Source organism: Cuculus canorus, chromosome 19 (genome assembly GCF_017976375.1).
Source record: "Cuculus canorus isolate bCucCan1 chromosome 19, bCucCan1.pri, whole genome shotgun sequence".
Taxonomy (NCBI): Eukaryota; Metazoa; Chordata; class Aves; order Cuculiformes; family Cuculidae; genus Cuculus; species Cuculus canorus.
The window spans coordinates 12,326,887-12,354,307 of record NC_071419.1 but is presented as its reverse complement, the minus strand read 5'-3'; the positions used below and the strand labels follow the sequence as shown (position 1 = coordinate 12,354,307).

The 27,421-nt window shown below is 55.5% G+C and overlaps 1 protein-coding gene across 4 annotated transcripts; it reads right to left on the bottom strand.

Moving 5' to 3' along the window:
- Positions 1-341: 341 nt before the first annotated feature.
- Positions 342-27,345, bottom strand: TRAF2 (TNF receptor associated factor 2). 4 transcript variants are annotated; one of them, XM_054084068.1, is made up of 10 exons: positions 27,017-27,345; positions 24,411-24,631; positions 23,741-23,819; positions 23,267-23,365; positions 11,498-11,569; positions 9,618-9,692; positions 8,577-8,936; positions 6,911-7,088; positions 2,969-3,117; positions 342-1,734 (listed from the first exon to the last, which is right to left on the bottom strand). In XM_054084068.1, the coding sequence occupies exons 1-10, from the start codon at positions 27,206-27,208 to the stop codon at positions 1,516-1,518; spliced, it is 1,644 nt and encodes a 547-aa protein (XP_053940043.1). In that variant the 5' UTR covers positions 27,209-27,345; the 3' UTR covers positions 342-1,515. The 4 variants fall into 4 exon arrangements, with proteins under 4 accessions (XP_053940043.1, XP_053940044.1, XP_053940045.1 ...); XM_054084069.1 differs by lacking the exon at positions 27,017-27,345 and adding an exon at positions 26,046-26,068; XM_054084070.1 differs by lacking the exon at positions 27,017-27,345 and adding an exon at positions 25,867-26,033 and having other exon boundaries at positions 24,411-24,632.
- Between the last annotated feature and the right edge of the window lie 76 nt (positions 27,346-27,421).

The window sequence follows — 27,421 nt, the reverse complement described above, 5'->3', positions numbered from 1 at the left end:
CCAGGCATTCCTCCACTACAGCCTCGCCAACAGTGGCTGCCGCCCTGGGGTGGCCGCCCTCCCACCCGGAGGAGCTGGACGAGGCCCTGGAGCCCGCAGCCGGCTCCTGTCACCAACAAACCATGTCCTTGGGTGGTCGAACATGGGCACAGAGGAGTCCTGCCAGCCGGAGCAACTCATGGCCACAGCCGAACCCCGCAGGGACGGGGCAGCAGCTTCTTCACAACACAGGGACCTTCTCGGGGTGCTGATCGCCGGCTGTCCCGAGGGAGCAGAGTCAGGAGCCCAGGGACAAAAAGGGGGCACAGGCTTCCCTCAGGACTTCTCTCCCCACGCTGAGCCCCAGGCTGGCGGCTGCAGGCTCAGTGAGGGCCGGAGCAGAGCAATGACCGGGAACTTCCCAGCGCAGAGGGAAGGAGAGTGAAAGCTACAGGGAGGGGGAGACGCAGGCGCTCAGGCGGATGAGAGATGGGGGTCAGCACGGCAGCTGCGGGGCTGGGTGCAGTGGTGGCAGCAGAGACGACCCTGGTGCCAACACTGCTGCAGCCGCCCCAAGACAAGGCTGAACACCAGCTCAGGAGCATCGTGGGGATGTAAAGACAGCTTCCATCCCTGCCCTGTCCTGCTCCGTACGGGCAGGAGGTGTCTGGCTGAAAACCCACCTGGGGCTCCCAGGGTTCGGGGGCTGAAATCCCGTGCTGAGCCCTGCATCTCCCTCCTCTCCCAGTACAGGAGGGGTGGGCTCCAGGGGCGATCCACTTCTTCACTGCAGCATCCCAGGTGCTGCCCTGCGCTCCCTCCCAGGCCACAGGCCCTGCCTGCCACATCCCGTGCCCCCAGCACCCTGCTTGGAGCACAAAACACCCCTGGAACACAGCAGGGCCAGGGTTGGGGCTCTGCTCCCCACCAGCTGTGCGGCTCGGCTCAGCACCCTCTCTGAGCGCACCGATAGCATCAAAATAGCAGCAAACCATTCCCCACTGGGTCTGCCACACGCGCTTCCCGTCCAGCGTGGCACAGAGCAGCCAGCAGCGCGGAGAAGCAGCACCCCTGCGGCACACAGCACTCCAGGAAGACGGAGATCTCGGAAGAAAATCCTCAACGGCTGAGCCAAACCCCCACGCGAAGTGGTGCTCGGGCAGGCCAAAGCCTTGTTTTACTACAGAGCACTGAGGACGTGCACTAAGCTGGTAGAGCAAGAACTGCACTGGTTTCCACTGGGATCCCAGGCAGCGGCAGTTCAGACACCCAAGTCCCTGCGGGAGATCTTCCAGCATCCCGCAGGCTGCGACCGTCCACCCAAACCTCTTCCCAGGGAAGGTCTCTGACGCCAGGGATGAGGGCTCCTGCCAGATACCTCGTTTCCACTCGGAGCGAAGGTTCCTGTTCGGGGAGGGCTCTTCCCCTTCTGCTTTTTGCCCCCTCCTTGCTCCGAGATCTGCCTGGATCAGCGCAAGAGGGGGATGCCCCATGCAGGGCTGGCTCTGTGTTCACAGCTCCTGGAGGCGAGGAGGGTTAGAGGCCCGTGAGATCAACGATGGCTTTAATAAAGATGGCATCATCACGCACGTAGGAGTTCTTGGCTTCCATCACGGAGACCGGGCAGAACAGCGGGCAGCCGCTGGCAATGTTCATTTCCGTGACAGGGCGCTGGAAGGAGGAGGATGTCACGTCGGGTCGGAAGGCATCAATGATGTGCTCCCGGTTGTTCTGATCCAGGAGCATCAGGGTCACCTGTGGGGAAACATGGGAATACACAAAAGCAGCTGAATAAAATGGACATGGAAACACTGCCCAGCACCCTGCTGGCTTGAACCAGTGGGATGTCCAATGCAACTGGAGCTGTGTCACACGCCTACAAAGGGAGATACCCTGTCCAGTTCTGGAGTCCTCAGCACAGGAAGCACATGGATCTGTTGAAGCAAGTCCAGAGGAGGCCACGGAGATGATTCGAGGGCTGGAGAACCTCCCATAGGAGGACAGGCTGAGAGTTGGGGTTGTTCAGCCTGGAGAAAAGAAGGCTGTGGGGAGATCTTAGAGCAGCTTCCAGTACTGAAAGGGGCTCCAGGAAAGCTGGGGAGGGGCTCTGGATCAGGGAGTGCAGGGATAGGACAAGGGGAGACAGTTTTGACCTGAAAGATGGGAGAGTGAGATGAGGTCTTAAGAAGAAATTCTTCACAGTGAGAGCAGGGAGGCCCTGGCCCAGGTTGCCCAGAGCAGTGGTGGCTGCCCCATCCCTGGAGGTGTTCCAGGCCAGGTTGGATGGGCCTTGGAGCCCCTGATCCAGTGGGAGGTGTCCCTGCCCATGGCAGGGGGTGGGACTGGATGGGCTTTAAGGTCCCTTCCAACCCAAACCATTCCATGATTCTACGATCAGCCTGTAAGCAGGGTCAGCAGAGAATGTCTTCTCAGTGACATTCTGCAGAAACCTCCCCACATCCTGCCCTGTCACTGGAAACTTCTCTGTGGCACCGCAGGGTGCTCTGATTGACTCAGAAAATCTACAAGGGGCCGGCACAGCGTTCGCTCGCAGCACCCACACCCCACACAGTTCTTTCGCTCCGCCGCGGGGCTGCTCTCCCCCTGCCAAAGCAGGCGGCCCCTCTCGCTGCGTCTGTACTTCTGCTCAGCCTTGAAGTGTTCTGCAAACCTGCATCCCCTCGGAACTGCAATCGGAACTTCTGATGCCGAGTGAGTGCCAGCTGCACTCCAAGTGCTGAGGCCACAGCATCCTTCCCTTGCCCCACAGAGGCTCCGCTTGTTTTCCGAGCCCACGGCCGCTCTCCCGCTGTGCCCCAGCGCTGCAGCACTCAGTACTTTCAGCACAACTGGGGAAGCCCCAGGGCACCGACACAGCGCAGCCGTTCCTTCTCCTTCTGGCTGCTAAGTAGGCCACACCGATGGCTCCGGGAGCTCACGTGGGTGTAAATCCGAGGGGCTGGGCATCGCCAGCTCCATCCCACCCTACCTTCTGGTTGAAGGGCCACCGCAGCAGGGCATCGTTGGGTCCTTTCATCACCACAAAGAACAGGGACAGATGGGTCCCTCGGCCGGTGCCGTCCCCATTCAGGTAAACACGCAGACACATTTTGTAGCCGTACTTGCTCGTATAGAAAGCTACAGGTCAGAAAAGAGAGACTGAGTCAAACCCAGCAGAGCCCGGTACCAACAGGTTCCTCTGAACTCTGAGGACTCCAAAGTTTGGAACCTGGAAGATGCCAAGTCTAGGTCTTAAAACACCCACACTATGGAGGGTGGCTGGAAAGCCACCAGTGCAAACGGCAGCCAGGTGCCACCTTAGCCCGTCCTGACAGCCCAGGGTCAGGCAGGCACAAGCCCTGGGTCCCACGAAGGTGCAGCCGCTGCAGCACTGTGCAGGTGCCCCTCGGGCTCTCCCCACCTGCCCTGCGGAGCCCAGAGCTGGAGCCTGCCCGGGAGCCAGACATTTCCCACCACATCCCTGCCAGCTGTGCCGTGTGGGATGCTAAAGACGACACAGTTCATGGCAATAATGCTGTTGAGCAGGAACAGAACCTCCCCAAACGCCCTGACCACCCTCAGCAACCACCACACCCTCCTGTGCCCCTGGGATTGTCAAACCAGGTGGGGAACGGGAGACAGAAGGCCTGCTCAGAGCAGTGGGAGAAGCCAGGACAAGGCACCAGGCAGCCAGAGTGCTGGGCACGGCGTGCACCACCCCACCAGCTCCAAGCAGTGATCCGGGCACCCTGCTTCCACCATCCCAGGTGAAGGCAAAGCACGTCGGGAGCAAAGCAAGCACCCAGCAAGCCCACAGCGGGCGGCTGCCCGGCAGGAGCTTTGCTTCAGGCTGTCCCAGACACCTCCCATGAACCTTTCTTGTGTGGATTTGCCTTTTTGAACACTGCCCTTTGCAAAATCCTATGGTAATCGTTGTGTGAGTGGTAACTGTACTTCCTTCTCTGTTTTCACACTGATTTCCTCACCTTTATGTTTGAATACAAACACACAATTACACCCTTTTCCTTTTTCCCTCTCCTTTGCACCCGGGCTCTCTCCTCCCCAGACAGAACAGCACCAGTCCATTGCTTCACTTGCTCAGACAAAAAACCCACCTCCACCAGAAACATTTGTTTCTCAGCCTAATTTTCTGAGCTAAAGCAGAATCAGAGTAGACTACAAAGATGCTCAGAGGGTTGGAGCACCTCCCATAGGAGGACAGAATGAGAGAGTTGGGCTTGTTCAGCCTGGAGAAGAGAAGGCTCTGAGGAAATCTTATAGTGACCTTCCAGTACCTGAAGGGGCTCCAGGAAAGCTGGGGAGGGGCTATTCATAAAGGTTCGTGGTGACAGGACGAGGGGGAACGGGTATAAACTGGAGAGGGGCAGATTTAGGCTTGATATATGGAAGAATTTCTTCACCCTGAGAGTGGTGAGACACTGGCACAGGTTGCCCAGGGAAGTTGTGGCTGCCCCATCCCTGGAGGTGTTCCAGGCCAGGTTGGATGGGCCTTGGAGCCCCTGATCCAGTGGGAGGTGTCCCTGCCCGTGGCAGAGGGGTTGGAACTGAATGATCTTTAAGGTCCCTTCCAACCCAAACTATTCTATGATTCTCTTGTTCGAGGCACACAATCGACCACTGCAGCAGCCAAAGCCTCGTACTTTGCCCTTGCAAGACACTAAGCCTTCACCTCCGGATCCCTCCAGCCACGTACAAGCCTTCCATGAGCAGACTGCCATGAGTAACCAGCAATACGAAGCACTGGTGGCCTGCAAAGGAGTCTTCCCTTTGGTGAAGCTGTCATTAAAAGACCTGAGCCTGCCAGCGCCACCGAGCGTGGATGGAGATTGGCCAGCACCGAGGAGGAGGCCGATCAAACATCTGCACATGTGTAGCCTCTTCCATTCGGAGAGGCCTCAGCCCTTTCCCCACCCTGGGCTGACTCCGATACTGCCATCCCTCCTCCAGCGGACTTGATTCCCCAACGCAGAAGAACAAATCCCTCCCGCCATGAGGAGTCCAGGAGGCATCAGCCCACAGAGGAGCCTGAGGAGCCCCAAATGGGGCACAGCGAGCCCAGCGCCCGTGGCCAGAGGACAAGAGTCAGTTCTGTCCACAGCGCAGCCTTTGGAGATCTCCAGGTCAAGAGCTCTCAAGCGCAGTGTGGAAGGTGGGTTTGAGGTCCTCTCTCTACATCAAACAAATGGATTTGAAGCAGATTTGTTGGCCTTGGGCAGAGAAGGGAAGTGCTACCCTTCCCAAAGAGGACGGAGACCTGGGGTTTTCCACGGCTGCTGTTGACTTTTAAAAGGAAATGCTAAGTGCATGTGCAGTTTCTGCAGCAGCTTAACTCCCCTCAAGAAGGGGAATCCTTTTTTCTTACAGTTTTTCAAGAGATAGCTGCTCGGCCACAGCTCCCAGAGCACTCCAGGTCTGCACGCACCTCCGGGCATTGTGAAAAAGCTTTCCAGCACGCTTGGATCCAAGCAATTGGTACAGGGGTCAACAAGGCCAAGTGCCTGGTCCTGCCCTTGGGTCACAACAACCCCGTGCAGCTCCAGTCTCGGGGAAGAGCAGCAGGAAAGCTGCCTGGAGAAGGCCCTGAGGGTGTTGATTGATAGTCATAAACATCAGCCAGCTATGGCCCAGGTGGCCAAGAAGGCCACCAGCATCCTGGCTTGGATCAGCCATGGGATGCCCAGCAGAAGCAGGAAAGGGACCGTCCCCCTACACTCGGCACTGGTGAGGCCACACCTCGAATCCTGGGTTCAATTTTGGGCCCCTCAGTACAAGAAGGACATTGAGGGGCTGGATGGCATCTGGAGAAGGGAACGGAGCTGGAGAAGGGGCTGGAGAACAGGGGTTCTGGGAGTGGCTGAAGGACTTGAGGCTGTTTAGCCTGGAGGAGGCTGAGGGGAGACCTCATTGCTGTCTGCAGCTCCTGGAGAGGAGGCTGTGGTGAGGTGGGTGTTGGTCTCTTCTCCCAAGTGACAGGAGATAGGATGAGAGGGAATGGCCTCAAGCTGCACCAGGGCAGGTTCAGATTGGACATCAGGAAAAATTCTTCATGGAAAGGGTCCTCAGGCACTGGCAGAGGCTGCCCAGGGAAGTGGTGGAGTCTCCATCCATGGAGGCATTTAAAAGACGGGTGGACGAGGTGCTCGGGGATCTGGTTTAGTAGCGGACAGGGACGGTTGGACTTGATGACATCAAAGGTATTTTCCAACCCAACAATTCTCTTATTCTATGAATTCCTGCTCAGGCAGACACAACCACCTCTCCTCACCCCTCACTGTGAGGTGAGCTCCTCACCGAGCAATGGTGCTGTGAGAGGAGACGGTTTCACCTTACAGCTGCCTGTGCTGCACTAAGCAAACAAGCCAGCACATAACCCACTGCTCCCCACCCCAGAATTTCTTTTTTAAGACTAGGAAGATCAGCGCCGGGCTGGGGCAGCTCCCAAGGAGAGCCCATTCCTCCGACAGACAGCCAAGCACTTCCTTAGGTAGGGTCTGAGCTGGTTTTAGATACTGCACCGTCATGCTTTAGGCACTACAAAATATTTCTGGGGTTCTAATATAGCTTTCTTCACTGCCTTAACCATCTTATTTCTGGTTTTATAGTCTCTATAAGAGTAAAATAGTATTTTAATCCTAACCGAAGGGTTATGCAGGGCTGTTCTGGACCCAAGAGGGTGGTGTTTGCCATGAGGAGAGATTAAAACTGCTGTCTGCAATCAGAAAAGCACCTCTTTCAGCAGAGCCGTTTCATTTAGCCTAATGCTAAAAAAAAACATTCCAGGTTCCATGGGGAAAGGAGGACAGAACAGCATTATTCCTGCACGGGCAGCCTCTCCCCCACCAAGGGCACCGCTACAAATCCCCCACCCAGAAAAGATAATAAAGGCTTTTGCAGTTTTTCAGGAAATAACCTGGAGAGAAGATAGCAGGAGAGCGGCCGGTTATTGCCTCCTGACGCTTCCTGGCAAACTCCGTTATCTTCCAGATGAAAACTCCATCGTAGGTGGAAGCTTCCATGTTGCGGATCTTCTCCTCCATCTCAGCCATGGCCAAGTCTTTGAGCCCGATGCTCCTCTCCAGCTGCCGGACCTGCTCAGTGGGACACAAGGTGCAGCCTGATTAGACACACACTGCTGTGAGAGCCCAGAGAGCCGGCGGACGCCAGCATCCCTCCAGGATGGCTCTTTAGAGAGAGACGTTCTCCAGAACTGATGGAGATCACGGGAGGGAGACACTTCCCAGAGCAGTGGTGGCTGCCCCATCCCTGGAGGTGTCCAAGGCCACACTGCATGGGGCTCTGAGCAACCTGATCCGGTGGGAGGTGTCCCTGCCCAGGGCAGGGGTGGGACTGGGTGGGCTTTGAGGTCCCTTCCAACCCAAACCATTTCATGATTCTATGAAATTTTGTATGGTAACCCAATTCACTGAAGGCTCCTCCTCAGCCCTGTCATCCTGGAGAAGACACATGGATACAACTCAGTGCTGGAGCTGCGACCTTTCCCACAGACTATGGAAAAATCCTCCCAACCGGCAGCTCCATTACCAGCACAAGAAGTGAGGAAGGGGGGAACCTCAGCACTGAGACAAAACCAGATAAAGAAAGAGCAGAACCTATACCCAGCGAAGGTTTCCGCAGGGTGAGCCACTGCTGGCTAACACTGGGTCACATCTGGTACAGCTCCCAGCCGGCATGGCGCGCTGGCAGGGGCCAGGAGCACAGAGCTGAGGACAGCTTCTTCACACCTCCAGAGTGTGCCAAACACAATGCTGCAACGCAGCATCCCTGAGGACAGTCCTTTGGAAAGGTCTGGAAGGCGAGCAGCCCCATGGATTCTGAAAGTCATGGAATGGTTTGGATTGAAAGGGACCTCAAAGCCCATCCAGTTCCACCCCCTGCCATGGGCAGGGACACCTCCCACTCGATCTGGTTGATCCAAGCCCCATTCATCCTGGCCTTGAACCCCTCCAGGGATGGGGCAGCCACCACTGCTCTGGGAAACCTGGGCCAGGGCCTCCCCACCCTCAGCGTAAAGAATTTCTTCCTAATGTGTAGTCTAAATCTTCCCACTTCCAATTTAAAGCCACTCCCTCCCATCCTATCCCTGCCCTCCCTGATCCAGAGCCCCTCCCCAGCTTTCCTGGAGCCCCTTTCAGTACTGGAAGCTGCTCTAAGGTCTCCCCACAGCCTTCTCTTTTCCAGGCTGAACAACCCCAACTCTCCCAGCCTGTCCGCATACAGGAGATGCTCCAGCCCTCAGATCATCTTCATAGCCCAAGATCCAATGAAATGCTGGTGTTCTGTCTCTCGCTGGAAAACTTCACCTAGGAACATCATACTGGTGTCTGCATAACTTGATTCCTAACAGAGATCCGAACGCTTCATGCGTGTCAGTTTAATTCTGATCTTTTCCAGGAAGCTTCTAAGCGTTGGGCACAGGCACAAAGCGATATTTTAGACCTTCAGGTCTGTGGGGACTGAGGGCTGGCGGTGAAGCTTTGCTGACTGATAACATGGAAAGGAAACCGAGAAAAGCCTCAGCTCAGAGCGCTGGGAAGCCCAAGGCAGCGGTCGCCCACCTTGTTACTCAATGTTTCGATTTTCTCCTGGTCCAGTCGATGCTGCCGGCTGTAGGCTTCAGCTGTTAGAGACACCCTTTCCACCTCACGATTGAGCACACAGACGATGTTCTCAAAAGTCACCGTTTTCCTCTCAAGGGCTTCACATCTCCCCAACAGCTCCAGGGACCTGGAAAGCTCTGACTCCGAGCACAGAGAGTTTGCTTCCAGCAGCGGAGAGCTGGTTTGTGATGAAGAAAGGGCACGAAGCGGCTTTAGGTCTTCAGACCCAGTCTTGAGGCTGAGCACAAAACTCAGCAGCATGTAGAGATGCTCTGCCAGACACTTGCTTTCATGTTCCAGTAGCTTTTCATTTTCCACCTAGATGAAGAGAAACACAGCAAGCTCAGTCTATGCTGTCCCCATCCACAGAACAAATTCCTCCTCTTGAGGTCACAGTGTTAGCTTTAACTTTAAAGCGGGAAAACCAAAGGTAGACAGATAAAAAGCAGGTTTGGGGTGGGTTTTCTATTTTCTTTTAACAAACGCTGTCATCACATACAATGACGGACACTAAACATTTTCCAGCTGTACACACTGCTCCTCTGTCGCTTCCCACAAGGGCCCTGTCAGCTGTGCTTAACGGCACCTAAGGACAAAGCCTCACACAATCCACCTGAGGAGGGATTTACATGAACATCACCAGTAGGAGGATGGAAAACTAAGTCACGTGGAAAAATGCAGCCTGGTCCAAGCTCTGGCAGGAGCGCGAGGCACAAGATGCCCGGTTCTGCGCTCACAGCTGGAAGCAGCCAAGCCACTAGGGTCTCAAAGCATCGGGATATTCCTCAAGGAGGCAGTTTCCTTCCACATTCAGGTCATTCTCTGCGTACCCAGACTCTGGGCAGCAGATGAGGTTAAGCTCTGTTTGCAAAAAGTTTGAAAGACCAAATATCTGCACACAACCATCTGCATCAGTTTGGGCAACAGGAGCTTGCAGGTTAACTCTAATGCTGGAACCAAAAACAAGTCGGAGAGAAACATCGACAGAGGAGCCCTTACCACCTCAGTGCATCCAACAACTCCAAATCTGCAAGGCACTTTGGATCTGCCACAAGCCTTCACGTGGTCCCGAAACTAGAAGGGAAACAAGGTAATGTTAGATCTCACGAGTCCTGAGGAGCTACCATTCCATCTCACCAACACCTCGGAAATGGAAAGCGATCTCAAGGACGCCCAAGCCATGGGTAACCACCAGCTGCCAAGGTTTGTGATTAAACCTAGACCTCGCCTCACCCAGGTATGACTGTCACTGTGATAGAACCACAGCACTGACACGGGGAAGGAGGGTTTATTTCTCCTCCTCTTGACAACTGGGAGGTCTCACTCCTCACCTGTGCATGCAAGAAAGAAAAAGCAACCAGCACAGGGAGGTGTTAGAGGTGCTGAGCAACCAGCTCCACTGAGGGCAGGGGAAGAGGAAAACAACCCTATGAAACGAAGAGCTGTTTAACTCTGTGAACTCATGTAACCCTGCTCAGATGTGCCACAGCTCAGCATTTGTGCATCCAGCTAAGCACTACGGATCCGAGAACAAAGAGCTGCGCAGTGGTCCTGTCTGAGTACCGACAGCAATTCCTGTGTTGAGGGAAGATGCTCTGACGGGTCCAGCGCCTTGCTGGGTGTCAGAGGCCACCGTACCGCAGCCACCTCTCCTCCAGCTGCTGCCGTGGAGAACCAAAGCCACACTGGGTGTTTGTGCAGTGCCACTGCTCCCCAGCCACCACGATGACTCGACTTGGCTCCCACACAGCGCGTGGTTAACGCAGGCACCGGGACGCTATCATCGTGGTTTTGATACACCTCTCATCAGAGATCAGCGCTCTGTTCTGAACAACCACCGGCTTCCACATTTAACACCTACATCTGCTACAACAGATGTCAATTGGAACTGGGTATAAATCACCTTTTTAAAAAGCTTCTCAATCCATCTGGCTCGATTAATGAGTCAAGTTACAGAGCGGCAGCGACAAACGTTTGGAGCGAGGGCGTTGATATTTAAACGAAGGACTGATTGTCCGTGGGGATCCTACAGGCTAAGTCTCTGCTGGGCTCCAGCTTCAGACCCCAAGACCCCAGCACGAAGCTCTTCATTACACTGCCCATTTTGGAGACCTCTGCTCCTCTTCGTGACACTCCTGTCCTCCCTGCCACACTACGAGGGCCTTTTCCTGCAGTGCTACTGAAAAGATTTGCCCACAGCAGGCAGGATTTCAGTCGGATCGGTTTCAGACAAACGCGATATTTGAAGCTGTTCCCCCAGACTTTGATTTTCAGCCTTTTGATCCCTGCCCCAGGAGCCAGCAGCGTGGAATCACAGAATCATTGAATCGTTAAGTTTGGAAGGGACCTCTTGGCTCATCTAGTCCAACCTTCCGCTCAGCCCCACCGTGCTGACTCAACCGTGGCCCCAAGTGCCACGGCCACATGTTTTTTTAACCCCTCGAGGGATGGAGAATCCACCATGGAGACCCAAGAGACAAGTATTCCATAACATGGTTAATAAAAAATAAATTAATTTAGTTGGAGATGGGCTCCCTTTCCATAACTGGAACTGAGACAGTTGCTTTACCCAAGGCATAAATCCTCTTTAAAACCCAGGAGTGTGCTTTTCCCACAGAGGCTCCAAACGGCAAACAGCCGGCTCAGAGGGTGGTGGCACAAACACAAAGGGCGAGTGCCGATGAGTCACGCTCACTCACCCACCACCCGTGTTCTGAGCCTTACAGAAAGGTCACATCTGCACCAACAGCTGCCGCTTCATTGTGCTCCCCACTCCACTTCCCAATGGTCTCGGTTCTCCTCCCACCTCCGAGAACGCTGGTGTCAGCCCATGAGACCCAAATGCCAACGCAGCATGTGGTTGAGCAATAACCAGATACCTTCTGCCTTGGGACTGTCTTCCCACAGCCTTCGCAAGTCATCGGGAACTCAGGGCAGACTTCGTAATGGGCCTGCAAAAGAACCAACAGGAGAGTGGTTGGTGCTCCAATGAAAGCTCCAGGAAGGTTACACGATGGGTACAACTCAACAGAGGGATCTACTTTGTGGCAGAATGGCTCTGCATTCTACCAACTTGGACTCAGATCTTGGTTGCGCTGATAATTCCACATGCTGACCCATTCGTGTGATCCCCACGTGAGCCGGCAACGTGCGCTCACAGACAGAAGGCCAATTGTGTCCTGGGCTGCATCCAAAGAAGCGTGGCCAGCAGGGCAAGGGAGGGGATTCGGCCCCTCTGCTCAGGTGAGACCCCACCTGGAGTTCTGTGTCCAGTTCTGGAATCCCCAACATAAGAAGAAAATGGAACTGTTGGAATAGATCCAGAGGAGGCCACGGAGATGATCCGAAGGCTGGAGAACCTCTGCTATGAGGACAGGCTGAGAGAGTTGGGGTTGTGCAGCCTGGAGAAGAGAAGGCTCCAGGGACACTTTAGAGCAGCTTCCAGCACTGAAAAGGGCTCCAGGAAAGCCGGAGAGTGGCTTTTTACAAGGGCCTGGAGTGACAGGGAATGGCTTTAAATTGGAAGGGAGAAGATTTAGATTAGACATTAGGGAGAAATTCTTCACAATGAGGGTGGGGAGGCCCTGGCCCAGGTTGCCCTGAGCAGTGGTGGCTGCCCCATCCCTGGAGGCGTTCAAGGCCAGGTTGGATGGGGCTTGGAGCAACCTGATCCAGTGGGAGGTGTTCCTGCCCATGGCAGGGGTGGAACTGGATGGGCTTTGAGTTCCCTTCCAACTGAAACCATTCTGTGATCTCCAGGCACCCAGGATTTTGGGTGCCTGCAGCCACACTCCCAATTTTAAAGCTGCTACAGTAATTTTTTAAAAACTCAGATCACTGCTTTGATGGACAAGATGATCACCAGGAAGCTCCATTTGTGGCTCTGCCAGGAAAACACACGTTTGGGCAGGTTGAGTGAAGTAATCTGTTATCTCAGCAAGATAATTGCTATCATTTTCCCCTGCAATGGTTATCAGCTGAAGTGCAAACCACAGCCCGCTCCTCACACACAGGCTGAGCTGACAGCTTCACATTCTCATCAGAAATCCATTTTTCAACCACAAAGAGAAATGTTTAAGAATTATTCCACCCAGCAGCCCTGCGCCCAGCACTCGCTCCGGCTCCTGCACACACAGCTTGTTTGGCAGCCAGAGGCACCGAATGAATGACGCGGGCAATGCGATCCCCCGTCCTCAGCAGATACCAGAGCAGTGATACCGGCTAATTTGGGAACGCCAGAATGTGCCTCTGCTCTCTGTGCCCTTTCCACACCGCCGAAACCTCCTCTGAACACACCAACCAGCTGGAACAAGGCATTGTCGATGCCACAAAGACGCTGAAAGTGCAGACTAAACGACAAGCACAGCGAAGCATCCCGCCACGGTGGAGACAGGAACAAACCCAGGAGCACTCATAAAGCAGCATCTGAAAGCAGATGCTTTAAAACTTGGTCACGTTTATTCTTTGTGAGCACAAGTTACTGTCAGCGGGCGAAATGTGCACAAACCGAACTGTCACCACATCAGAAACTGGAAAGTGAAACCCCTTAGTGGCTCAGTGTTGGCCTCCTCACTACTCTCTCCTTTTTATACCCTAAAGTAACTGGACTCCAGGGCTCGCTGTCCCTGGAGGAGGGAACGGCCAGGCTATGCTCGTTGGGCAGCGTTGCTTGTGGAGGTGGAGGATGAGTGCCTGTTTCCTCCCACGTGCAGAGCGCTGAGCTCTTTCTTCTCCCCACCTACCGCTCTCCTGTTCCAGAAACAGCAGATAGCATCTCGCCACGACCCACGGAATGCTGGCGTGAGAACAGAAGGGAACTCCACTGCAGAGAAAGCTCTTCAAACAAGCAGCACTCAAAACTCACGTCCTCCCGCACGAAGGTATCAGGCATGAAACTATCACCCTATCCACACTCCCTGCCTCGCAGCATCCACCTCCCATCCCGGCCTCGCTGCTCCGTGCTGTGACGCCCCATGAAGCAGCACGAGAAGGGAAACTGGCCCCACACCGCAAAGCTGAAAGTACAACTGGTCCACATGTAAATTGTTGAGGACACCAGAAGCGTTGGCTTTAACCAGCCCAGATCCAAACCTCCAGACTGTTTTGCATAAACACTTTCAGGCTGTTCTGGAAACCCCTGTTCCACCCCTGCCATGCAGTGTCTCAACAGAGACGGATGCCATCGCTACTGGAGAAATCCACCCTGCCCAGGAGCCAAAGAACAGTGGTTGGCACTCCAACATGATCTGCCATACTCCACTCACCAGGAATGGGGCAATCCTCCTGGTTACACCTTTGCCAAACCCACATCCATGATCTGCTGTGGCAGGGATGAGCATCTCTGACTTTCTGGCATTCACTGCGAACACATCAGGCAGGTTTGGAAAGGTATCGCTGTGGGCGGAGCGAGGTGGGAGCAGAGTCGCTCTCCCAGTGATCCTGTTGTGGAAATCAGGCCAGATGGGGTCCAAGAGGGGACAGCAACAGAAGAACCAAAAGGGAGCTGGAAGACAATGGTCCAGTGCAGACCTTCCGCACTGCTTTCCAGTCACCTCAGCACCGAATCCTCACCCCAAAGCTGGAAACCAGGCACAGACCTGATCTAATAGTGGGATCTAATAACAGCAGCTGATCCCAAAAGGATGCAATGATCGCTTCCTAAGGACTGCCAGGACGAGCTGCTCTGCTGCTGTTGCATGAGGAAGACAAAAGGCGAAACTGCAGTTTAATTCAATGGCTGTTTCGCCTCTCAAGGCTTTGCCAAGCTTGACTTGAACCATGGAAGAGACCACTGCTGGGAATGATCATCACAGAATCACTGAGGTGACCTCTAAGCTCATCCAGTCCAACCGTCCACCCAACCCCACCGTGCCCACTAAACCATGTCTCTGACTGCCACAGCCACACGGTTTTTGAACCCCTCTAGGGATGGAGACCCCACCACCGCCCTGGGCAGCCTCTGCCACTGCTTTTCTTTATCCCCGTACTGTGGCCGCAGAGCAGGACGTGCACCCGCTGCCCAGCTCACATCCTGCCCTACTGACACACATTCCTCATCACGGAGGTCTTGGAACCGCACTGGGAACCCCCGAATGTTACACAATGCTGAGAGGCAATCAGGCAGCTGGACGGGTGACCTTTGCGATGGCTCTGCCAGAGCCGGCAGGAGGGTTATCGCAGCCGGCAGGCGCAGAGACGAGGCGAGGAACAGGCTCAGTGCCAGCCGAGCACCCCAGCTCTTCTGCAAACAGCCTCTTTGGGAAGTCAGTCCAGGAGTCCCCACCGAGCACAGCAGCAGGGACAAAGCTGAACAGCTTGGCAGCAGGAAGGAAAACCCACCGGAGGGCAGAGGAAAGTCGGCACAGGGCACACCGGAGCGCTGGCAGCCTCCATCCCCAGCACTGCTGTGTCCAGCACATGGCTCCGTTGGCACCTTGGGCCCACAGAATTGTAAGAAAAACATTGAAAATGGGTCTCCAGTGTAAAGCAGAAGCCTGGTGAGGTGGCGGGAACCTGAGCGCCAAGAGGCAGGAGTGGCTTCAGTTCCTTCAGAAAAGCTTGGAGGGACTTTTTACAAGGGGCTGGAGTGATAGGACAGCTGGGGAATGGCTTTAAATTGGAAAGGGGGAAGATTTAGATTAGACATAAGGAAGAAATTCTTCACAATGAGGGCGGAGAGGCTCTCGCCCAGGTTGCCCAGAGCAGTGGTGGCTGCCCCATCCCTGGAGGTGTTTAAGGCCAGGTTGGATGAGGCTTGGAGCAACTGGATCCATTGGGAGGTGTCTCTGCCCATGGCAGGGGGTGGGACTGGATGGGCTTTGAGGTCCCTTCCAACTCAACCCATTCTATGATTCACGCGTTGCTGCCAGGCACTCATGGCCTCCAGAGCCTCCAAGACAGGAACCTGCCACAAAACACAGGTCCTTTGGGATGTCCTGCTCCTCTGAAGCCAACACGTCCTTCTGTGCTGCATCTCCTCATCATCGAGAGGCTTTGAGGCTGGTTTTAAGCCAGGCCTGCTGAAAGCTCTCCCTGTGCCACACACATGGTCCTTGTGCTGCCGTAGGGAGAAGGCTGGAAAGCAGGAACCGGTCTGTAATTCACAGCACCAACCAGAAATGGGAGCTCTCTGGGACTGGCACAGCTGCTGCCAGACACAAACCTCTCACACTGCTGGGACACACTGGTGACAGACGTCCAAGCAAGTTCATGTGGCACTACAATTAATTAAACCTTGAAGAAGGTGTCAAAGCCAGTGATCAGGTCCCTACCAGCAACTCCTCGTGGCTACAGCTGGGCCAGCCTATGGAGCGGTGGCAAGAGAATCCAGCACCACCTTCACTGCTGTCCTACGCCCTGGCAGCTGTCTGAGATGGGGACAGAAACCAGCAGGAGAGACAACAGGGTTCCCCGGGCCCCTCACACCTCTTTGCAGAGTCAGCAGAATAACCTTCACTTTCAGCTTTCTACCACCATGTTCTTCGGCTTTTAGGGCTGATGAGGCAGACATTTGGTTTGGGGATTATTGATAGAGGGACATCAAGGCGGTGTTTCTTGCACTGAAGATGGATGTGAAATCAAGAGCAGGTTCTGAAGGAGCTGAAGGTACGGAAACATTTGAAGCAGCAGCAGGTTCTCCACCATCCCCTAAAACAACCCCTGCCTCTCCCTGGTGGCTTTGAACAGACACGAGGACACCAAGCAGTGGGACACTCCACTTCTTCCAAACCCTCTCATCATCCCAGAGGAAGGATTTCTAGAGAGATTCAAGTCTGAAATGGACCCCCAGAGCGTTTTAGATAAAAGCCTGAGTCTGAACCCAACGTGGCTCCGTGGGCAGCTGAAGCCCGGGCAGCTGCTGTGCTGATAGCAGCACTGCTAATCAAAAAGACCAAATCCACTTCCAGAGAAATCAAAAATTACGGCCTTGAACTGCACTGAGTCTCCATAAATAGCTGGCTGATGTGTAAGGGAGGTTCAAAGCAACTGGGAACGTCTGATCAGAGACAGCTCTGCAGTCTTCTAGTCTACAATTAGCAGTTGCAGTCCCAGCCGTGCGAAGAACGCCCAAGATGTGCTGTTCCTGTCTGATGAGGTCACTGCTGCAAAAGAGCTGTCACCAACGAGTGAACACCAACCATCCCAGCTTGTTCATAGGATTGATGCAAATTCACCTCCAGTGGTTATTTCTGACAGCTCACCACGGTCGCTGGCTGCAGGAGATGCTGCAGGGTTGCCGACTGTGCTCCAAGCACACTGAAAGCACTACCAGTGCTGACCAGGTCCCAAGCCAACACCCCCAGAGAGATCTCATCCTCCAGCAGAGCTTTCACCAGCGTGCAGAACTTCACCTGCATGGCTTGGATCCTCAGGGACAGCTCCAGGCTGACACTTCGTAGCTGCCTGCCCAACATTGGCATCAGAAAGGGCAGCGTTGGCAGCAGGCAAGCCCTGCAAGCTGCAGCTGGTGGGCAGGCAGTCGACTCCTCCACCTGCAGGCAGCGTGCAGAGATGGGCTGTGAGCAGGAGGGCTGGCTCAGCACGAGGCTGAGACCACTGCTGGCACCCAAACAAGGGGAGATGGCACAGAAGTCACAGCTTGGATAGGTAATAATCACATGCTGGAGACGTTGGGCCTGTGGTGGATTCAAACCTGATCTCTGTAAGCTGTCAGGAGTTGGACCCAAGGTGTGTGATCACAGCTTTGGCTCCTGCTGGATGCCTAGAGCCAAAGGAACATCTCCCTCGGCAATCCTTCTCAGGGTGCCCAGTGAGTGGCTGCCCTAACCTTGGAGGTGTTCAAGACCAGGTTCAATGGGGCTTTGAGCAACCGGATCCAGTGGGAGGTGTCCCTGCCCATAGCAGGGAGTGGAACTGGATGGGCTTTGAGTTCCCTTCCAGCCCAAACCATCCTGCGATTGCGTGAAGTCCTGCCCCACAACCCCCAAGGCTGTGTTCACACTTAAGGGTTTCAGCACGGCTTCGCAGGGACACGCAGCACTCACCTCACCTTCAAAGCTCATGGCTTACAGCTTTTCATCTTCCAAGGGGCCACCGCAAAAAGGCTGAGCTGTTTTTAGAGGCTCAGAGCAGCCCTTCTACAGTTGGTGTTTCCCCCACCTCCCACACACGCTCTCCGGCACTGCACTCACCATGGGCTTGGAGGGGAAATTGCCTTGTGTGCATCCAGCCGGCTTCATAAACCCTGCTTCAGAGGCTGTAAGGGAGGCCAGGGTTTATCTGGGGCTTGCAACTTCAGCTCTGGAAAGTAAATGTCTCAGACTCCCCTTCCATCACAGGAGACTACCCCGAGGCCACCAAAAGCCCTGGCAGCCAGGATCAAGGCTGCAGATCCACAGCCCAAACCTTCCAGAGCCACGCGTCTACCAAACACCCTCTGTTTTACCAAAGCAACTGATGGGACCCCTGGATGATTTGGTGGAGAGGGAAAGTAGCGCAGCCTTATCAATTCTCTCAAGCAGTTGTGTGTGAGATCCCAGAGCTTCCCACACACTTGTAGCCCCACAGGAAGACCAGACTTCTCCCAGGATAGCTTGTTGTGCTTTGGAACTGCCAGCGCAAGTCCTGGCTGGACCCCAGTCTGTGTCGCACCCACAAGACCCTGCAGGGAGGACTTGGTAGCTGCAGGTTTTGCTGAGCTCTAATTTAAGCCCAGAAGAAAAAGTCCAGGAGAGCTCACCAATCCCAGCCGAACCAGCAGCATTGGAAGCTGCGGGACCCCCTTCTCCAAAGAAAAGAGGCCCTTTTGCTCACCCATGTGTGCAACTCAGGGATGCTTCCACAGGCAAGTGATCTGATAGTGGGAGAAACCGCTGGTGAGGCTGGAGCTGGCTGCAAACCACACTCAACCCCATAACCTGGAGCCCCAGCCTTCAGGAGAGAAGAGACAATTCACGCTGTACCTGCTTTTAAAAGGAAGGCTGGTCCCGGCTACAGCAGCAAGGGTGCTCGTCAGAGCACACACCCCATGCCACTCGGACATTACCACTATAAAACACCAGGAGCACCCTCCGGAGGAACCACAGCCACATGAGGCAGCTCCAAAGACCAGCAGCTCTCTCTACTCTAAGGCATGTGCAAAAGTCTGACACTGAAGTTTTCAGCCTAAGCCGAAAATCACCACTAAAATCAGGGCATTTCTGGGGTGCCCTCATGGGAGGTGGGGGTACAAAATAGCCAAGCAGGAGGATAAGGCGCATTTTTTTCTCAGTGTTTTCTCTACACAAGGTGTAGCAGGGCTCCTCTAGCATCTCCCGTAGGATCACTTGGCAAGAAGGGACTGCCCAGTTCCTTCATCCTCCTGGGCCTGAGAAGCCACAGAGCCCAGAAAGGCATGCAGACATTCTCTCCAACACCAACAGCTTTGGATGAACACCACTTCAGTTCTGAGGTTTGCACCTCCCACAGCCTTTCAGGCTTCAACTAAAGTGAACTCTTCAAAACCATAGCAACAATTGACTCCAAGGAAAATACACCTCCTCCGATTCACATTAGGGCAGGTTACCACCACAGACAACAGTCACCCATCCTCATTAACCCAGACTCCTGCCCTCCTAGAACCTCCCCTCCCAACTTAGTTTAAATACTGTTTAAAAACCTGACAAGGGTTAAGCTTAAAATTCTGTTCTCCTTCCAAAACTCAGATAACTCCCAAACAGACACTGTGCTGGAGTCCTCAGCACAGGAAGGACATGGAGCTGTTGGAGCGAGTCCAGAGGAGGCCAGGAAAGTGATCCAAGGGCTGGAGCACCTCTTGTACAAGGAGAGGCTGAGAGAGCTGGAGTTGTTCAGCCTGGAGAAGAGAAGGCTCTGGGGAGACCTTAGAGCAGCTTCCAGTGCTGAAAGGGGCTCCAGGAAAGCTGGGGAGGGGCTCTGGATCAGGGAGTGGAGGGGTAGGATGAGGGGGAAGGGTTTTGAGCTGAAAAAGAAAATATTGAGATGAGATCTCAGGAAGAAATGTTTCCCTGTGAGGGTGGGGAGGCCCTGGCCCAGGTTGCCCAGAGCAGTGGTGGCTGCCCCATCCCTGGAGGTGTTCAAGGCCAGGTTGGATGGGGCTTGGAGCCCCTGATCCAGTGGGAGGTGTCCCTGCCCATGGCAGGGTTGGAACTGGATGGGCTTTGAGGTTCCTTCCTACAACAAACTGTTCCACGATTCTATGATGATTTCTTTATGTGTCAAACAATTCTGTATCTCCAACACGGACGGGGCACAGTTAAAACCTCCGCATGGGGGAACACATGGAAATGCCCACGCAGACCATACTAACACCCTCCGCAGCCCCCTCTTCCCATCTCAGTCCTGGTGAAGGGCAAAGAAAAGGCATTGGCAGAATGCACAGCACAAATAAAAGGGCTGTGATAAATGAAGTCACATTGACAAAACAGGAGACAGACAGAGGCAGTCGGGGTGCTGCAAGGCACGAGAAGAAATGCCCCAGAGCTGAGGAGCCACAACCTCCCTCTGCTTGGGCACCACCGAACGTGTTGTCTTGGTCTTTCCTCTCACTCTAGTGGGCTGGGTTCGGCTCCTGCCCCCTCCACAGACTTTCTGTCCAAATCGCAAGGCTCTGCCCACCACCTGCTGCTCTGTCTGTACGTTCAGGTAGACTCGGCAGGAAACCTATCCGTGAGGAGAGGCCACTGCCAGAGGGGAAACCCTGCAGCCCCACCACGAGCTGCTTCACCCCACCGCCACCAGATATCTACAACTCCTGAAAAACGCAGTTATAAACCCAGATGTTTATCGTTTGCTTCACACGGCTTTAAGGAGAACCGCGAGTCACGTCCAAGCAGATCGCACTCTTGGTTTGGGGGCCCCTTTGAGCCTTCGTCTGCCTGAACAGAAACCAAAACTGAAAGCAGTTTTATTAATTCTTTTGAAGGTGCAGAGCTGGAGCTTTTCTACCGCACAACATTCTTTCCCGTTCATGCCCTCGTAAGATTAGCGAACCAGCAGTGACACTATCTCTTGATTTGTAAGTGGAGAGCAGCCGAGTCAGCCTCTCTCGGCACCAACCCATGACTTTTAAATTAGCAAACAATAAACTCCCTCTTAGGGACTTTCCATGTCCTGTCGGAAATAGCACAGCGAGGGACTTTCCATAGTGGGAGCGCTGCAGGACATACACACGTTGCTGCCTACAGGCACAAAAACACCCGACACGCTCAGTCTGTGGCACCGAACCGACGTGCCCGTCTGCAATGCAGAGTTGGACGTCCACCCACAGCGACCAAAGAGACGGGGCTAACAGCAGGGTCTGACACTGCCCTCTGATCAGCCCTTCCCAGCCACACATTCCACCTCCCAGGCTCCGGATCAAATACCATGGCTCTTTGGCAGGTGCCTGAGAGCACAGATATGCTTCCAGTGCCAAAAGGAGCTCCAGAAAAGCTGGGGAGGGGTTCTTGATCAGGGAGGGCAGGGACAGGATGAGGGGGAATGATTTTAAGCTGAAAGAGGGGTGATTGAGATGAGATCTTGGGAAGAAACGTTTTCCTGCAAGGGTGGGGAGGCCCTGGCCCAGGTTGCCCAGAGCAGTGGTGGCTGCCCCATCCCTGGAGGTGTCCAAGGCCAGGTTGGATGGGGCTTGGAGCCCCTGATCCAGTGGGAGGTGTCCCTGCCCATGGCCAGGGGTTGGGACTGGATGGGCTTTGAGGTTCCTTCCAACCCAAACCATTCCATGATCCTGTGACACCGGCCAGAGCTCACCTCCCTCCCATCACTCCTCAGGACAGAATCAGCTCTTCCCAAGAAGGCACGGAATAACCATACCCGCATTAGGCTGAGAGCTGCCCATGGCACGCTCAATCCCGAGCCAAACCAGCCAGCACTGCTCAAAATCCCCACTCCCCTTCCATCACAGGAGACTACCCCGAGGCCACCAAAAGCCCTGGCAGCCAGGATCAAGGCTGCAGATCCACAGCCCAAACCTTCCAGAGCCACGCGTCTACCAAACACCCTCTGTTTTACCAAAGCAACTGATAGGACCCCTGGATGATTTGGTGGAGAGGGAAAGTAGCGCAGCCTTATCAATTATCTCAAGCAGTTGTGTGTGAGATCCCAGAGCTTCCCACAGACTTGTAGCCCCACAGGAAGACCAGACTTCTCCCAGGATAGCTCGTTGTGCTTTGGAACTGCCAGCGCAAGTCCTGGCTGGACCCCAGTCTGTGTTGCACCCACAAGACCCTGCAGGGAGGACTTGGTAGCTGCAGGTCTTGCTGAGCTCTAGTTTAAGCCCAGAAGAAAAAGTCCAGGAGAGCTCACCAATCCCAGCCAAATCAGCAGCATTGGAAGCTGCGGGACAAACACAACGTGGTTTGGTTTGAGGGAGCTGAGCTCCCTTGCTGCAATCACACTGCAGAGCGACGGGACTGCTGGCCCCTGGGCACCGGCAGAAGTTAAAGCGTGGTGGAACAGCCTGCAGCACCACCAGCGCAGCCCGAACCTGGAGCCTCAGCAAACATGCTGCACCCTGAAATGCGCCTCTCAAACCCTCTGCTGAACCAACGCAGAACTTTTACACTGATAAGCCACTTGCAGAGGGTTTCACAGCAGGGGAACCATTCAGAACCCTCATCTCTGCTTCTTTCGGACTGAACTGTTCGCACAAAGCAGTGAAGGGCTCCGGACAGAGGACAAGGAAGAAGAGAGATGCTCAGTTTACAAGTGCAGCAAGGCAGGCAGAAACTCAGGCATGATCCATGCTGTTGTTTCTTCCTGACGCCTTGCAGCAGCATTCCAAAGGGAATCCAAACGTTAGTGTAGACAGACCGCAGCCAAACCTTCTCCTGCCACCTGTCTTGATTGCTACCAAAGCTCCACAAACCACAAGGCTACAGCTTGAACCTGGGGGTGAGCGTTAGAGGGACACAAAATGCATTCCTCTCACCTCAGGCGCCCCGCATGGTGGTGCTCGCATTCCAAGAGGGATGACAAAACCAGTCTTCAGGAGCACCAAAGCTCCATGGGTGGACACACACTCACTGCTGACAGCTGGTGCACGGCTGGTGGGGAAGGACAGGGCAGTGCAGGACCCAATGCTGTCCTCAGCCAGAGCTCATTCCCTGGAGGCACCTCAGCCCTGTACACGCCACAGACCAAATGCCCACAGCGACCAGTAAATCCTGGATTGAAAGCTGCTGGTCTCCTCGGGAAGAACAGGGATGGAAAAACCATCCGGTCCAGCCAGAGACCGAGGCTCCATCCCACGGTGCTGGCAGCACTGGAGGCAGCTGGATGGACACAGGACGGCAGTCAGGCCGTGTGCCCCAGCTCACGGTGCTGAAGTGGGGTTTAGGTTCCCATAACGCAGAGAACTTCACAACCATTCCATGGTACAGCACAGTTTCTGGACAGTTTGCTCGTCTTCCAGAGCGGAAAGGAGCTGGAGACAGAGCAGGCGGTTCCCCCCATGGAAGGGAAAAGTGTGGTGCCTTCACGCTGTGCCCCGAGCAGGGCACACAAACCCATCTCGGACAAGAAACTGCTCCAGCCTACAGTGAGGTCCAGGGAGCTGAAAGCTCCAACCACTGCCGCGAGCGGCCGCAGATGAGCAAAACCACCTGAGCCCTCCCCGAACAGAGGTAAGAAAAGCACGCAGCCACCGAAAGCCCCGCTTCAACCTTTACCTCATATTCTTTAATAGTGCCCTTCCACGTGCAGCCGCTGTTAATGCAGATGGCGGGCAGACTCTCCACCTCCCGACGCGCTGCGTTGTCCGGGAAAGCCTGGAATGGGAAAAACAAGCAGACCACAAAAAATTACTAAGGGGCTGCAGCTTCAGTCAGGTCTCTTAGTTCTTTATGAAGACTTTTCTAAGGCTCCTCCCAGGCCAGTTGCCCCATCACACCCCCAGGGCTGTGCTGATGGCACACAAACGTTATTACAGCACGGAATTAGGGCACCGCTGCCTTCACACGACCTGGATTTTAGTGCTGGGGAGGCTGCCACAAGCCAAGAGAGAGTTCATCACAACTCTCAACACTGGGCAAACACTTCCTATGAATTGGGGATTCGCAGAACCTGGGTCTTAAATAACAACTGCAAGCGGTATTAATGACAGCACTGAGCTGCTTTGGGTTTCAAAAGGCCTTTTCACTTACTGAGCTTGTTTCCAAAATAGAAATTCCTTCTTCATAGATCCCTTCCTGAATGCAGCTGGCGCACTTCTGGGGTCCGGCACTAGCAGAGAGAACACAACCATCAGGGACACCAGAAAGAGATCAATATAGGATTTAACGATAAAACAATACCCAGTAACTTGATAAAATGTAAATATTTTCTGATTTTTACCCCCCCACACATTGAGGCTTTGTGTATTTTTGACATCCATTCCTGATTCACTGCTCCATTCAACTTCCCACGGCAAAAGGCGAGAGGAAGAGCAGATGCTGCGGGACGTTTCTGGAAGCCGGGGTGTGTTGATATTCCCCCACGTTTCGGCACAAAGAAGCACACAATGACTTTTAGCAGCCAGTTCCTTCAGCAGATGTAGGGAACGCTGAAGGAGACGAGGAATCCACCTGGACTACCTTTGAAACAGCCCAAACAATCCAGAGGAGTCTGGAAAACGGAACTTAGAAGCAACTCCCAGAACAACAAAAGGGAGTCAGAGGTTAAATATTCCCTTAACAAACACCTGATGCTGAATCTCAGTGATTAAAGAGCTCCCTTGCTGAGAAGGCCCTGGAAGTTAGACTTTTCTCTCTACTTTTTTTGCTTTAAAATGCCTTTTCAAGCATTTTGTCCTCAGACTGAAGGCACTAGAGTTACCTTATTATTCTCTTCAGGCAGTAGGAACAGTAGCGATGTCCGCACTGCGCCTGGAACGGCCTCCTCAGGAGATTCTTGCAGTCGGAGCAGAGATACTTGACCTCTAGTTTAGTTCCCAGGATCTCCTTTGGAAATCCAGGCTGGTTTAGATCCAAAGAGCCAGGTGGAGTTGAGTTTGCTGCTGCCATGTGAACGAGAAGTTCTGGCTGTATCTCCAGAGCCTGAAAACAAAAAGATTTTCCCTGTTTGATTCTAACCAGATGGGGGTAAAAATCCTGCATCACCGCCAGCGCGCGGTGCCTGGCACCCAGACCCGGCAACGGGCAAACGCGCCGGGGATGACCTGCCGGCCTCCACCGAGCCAAAACACAGAAAGAAACTTCACGGTACATTTTAGAATTAAATCCACAACATACAGTGTGGACCCCACTAAAAATCCCCATCTGAGTTTACGGAGACGTAGCCCGGTCAGAGAAATCGGAGCTTCTGGCCCCGAACAAGGTAGCAGAGCTGTGCCGAAGCCGATCCGGAGCAGAAATAAATCACCTCAGGCCACCAAACCCTGTGGCAGAGCGAGGCAGCCCCGCTCAGCTGACTCTGTCTGCCCAGGGCTGCTCCAGATTGACCGAGTTTCCCTAGAAAAATCCTTCCTCCGGATGACGGAAGGGTTTGGAAGAACCATTCCGGAGTGTCCCACTGGCACATTTACTGGCAGTGCCAGGCTAGGGCTCTCCCGAGGGCTGGAAAACCCAGACAGGAGAGGCATGGCCAGATCAGAATGGAGGAAAAGAATGAAATGCACTTGTTGTGACCACTTGTGATGATCTGAAGGTGCATCTGCTGCCTTCCTGCCCCGCATCCCACAGGTGTGGGGTGGGATGTCCTCCCGGCAGCGGGGCACGCTGCAGCCCTCACCGGGAACAACAGAGCCTGCAAACCCCTCCGGGACAGCGAGGATGGGACAGCGGGGAGCCCTTCCCAGAGCCAAGGGCAGCCGGGGAGCGCGGGGCAGCCCCAGCCCCAATGCGGCAGGACCCGAACCCCCAGTCCCGGCTGGGACGGGACCTGAGTCCCCCAATCCCGGCTGGGACAGGACCTGACCCCCCTGATCCCGGCTAGGACGGGACCCGAACCCCCAATCCCGGCTGGGACGGGACCCGAGTCCCCCAATCCCGGTTGGGACAGGACCTGACCCCCCTGATCCCGGCTGGGACGGGACCCGAACCCCCAATCCCGGCTGGGACGGGACCCGATCCCTCTGATCCGGGCTGGGACGGGACTCGATCCCCCCATCCCAGTTGGGACAGGACCAGATCCCCGGTTGGACCGGACCCTACCCGCCCTCATCCCAGCTGGAACCGGCCCCGAACCCCCCCTTATCCCCGGTTGGACCGGACCCGTTCCCCCCGCCGCGGCTGGGACAGGACCAGATCCCCCGGCTGGACCGGAACCTATCCGCCCTGATCCCAGCTGGAACCGGCCCCGATTCCCCCTGACCCCCAGTTGAACGGGCACCGATCCCCACTGATCCGAGCTGGGACGGGACCCGCTCCCCAGCTGGATCGGCCCCGGTGCCCGCGGGGCGGGGCGAGCCCCTGGCAGGACCCCCGCCCGGTCCCGGCAGCGCGCGCTCACCGCCCGCCTCCTCCCGCCCGCGCACCGGAAGCGGCCCCGGCCCCGCCCCCCCGGACACGTGGAGCGCGACCCGCCCGCCGCGCGCGGCTGCACACGCCCCGCCCACCGCGGCGCCGGGCAAAGGGCGGGGGCGGGGCCACAGGGGGCTGTCCGGAAACAGGGGGCGTGGCCAAAGGACATGGGGCGTGATATATGGGTAGGGTGTGATCAATGCACGGTGTGCCCTGGGCGGGGGCGTGGCCTGTGTTTGGGGCGTGGCCAATGAACGCTGGTCGTGATCGGGGCCAAGGCCTGGGGGCGGGACCAACAAATACTGTCTCGGATGGGGGCGGAGCCAATGGACGCTGCCCGGATGGAGGGCGGGGCCAAGGCCTGGGGCGGGGCCAGTGGGCGCTGTCGGGGCTGTGGACAAGGGCTGGGGCGGGGTCAGCGGCAGCTTCCCTCGGAGCCCCGTGGTAGCTGTCAGCTTTCCTTCGGTCACCCCCCTCACCAGTTGCCTCCCCTCCCCCCATTCGCCTCCATCCTATCACTTCTCCCTCCACGCTGGAATGGCCCCAGCCCCCCCCGGACTGCTTCAGCCGGGACCCCTTCATCCCTCGCCAGGACCCCTTCAACCCCCACCCCGGGACCCCTTCAGCACCCCCTCTACAGAACCCCTCCTGCTGCCACCTCCTGGGACCCCTTCACCCCCCAGCCTGGGACCCCTTCATCTTCTCCTGGGACCCTTTCAACACCCCACACCCTGGTTCCCCTTCAAACCTTCCCCCGGAATCCCTTCATCCCTCACCATCACTCCTTCAGTGCCCCCCTCCCTGGAACCCCTCCTGCCACCACCTCCAGGAACCCCTTCATCCCATCCCAAGACGCCTTCACAGACCCACAGGACCCCTTTAACCCTTCCCTGTTGGCCTTCATCTCCCCCCAGGACCCCTTCACACCCCCCGGGCACCCTTTCAGCTCCCCCCTCTTACCTGAGCACAGAGCTCCATGGCCACCCCGCTGTGCCCGCAGGATGAGGGGTGGCTGGGGGGTCTGGGTTTGACCCAAGAGAGGGTGGCGGGGTGACCCACAACCCAGGCAGGTGGCGGTGAGGTGTGCGGAGTGGGGTTCAGCAGGGTGGAAGGTGACAGCGATGAGGCTTTGCCCGTTTCCTCAGCCCACATGTCCCCCCAGCCTCCTGCCGGAGCCTTCGCTGCGTTCACGTCGAGGCAGACACGCAGCTCCAGGGCTTCACCGCCTCCGCACTTGCCCTCACCCCGGGGAATTCACACAGCGCCGGGGAAATCCTTCCCGGTCACAGCCAGGCACTGCCGGTTCCGTGGCCGGGGCTCTCCGGGTGACGCAGGCTGCAAGGACGGAGCAGAAGCAGTGCGGGT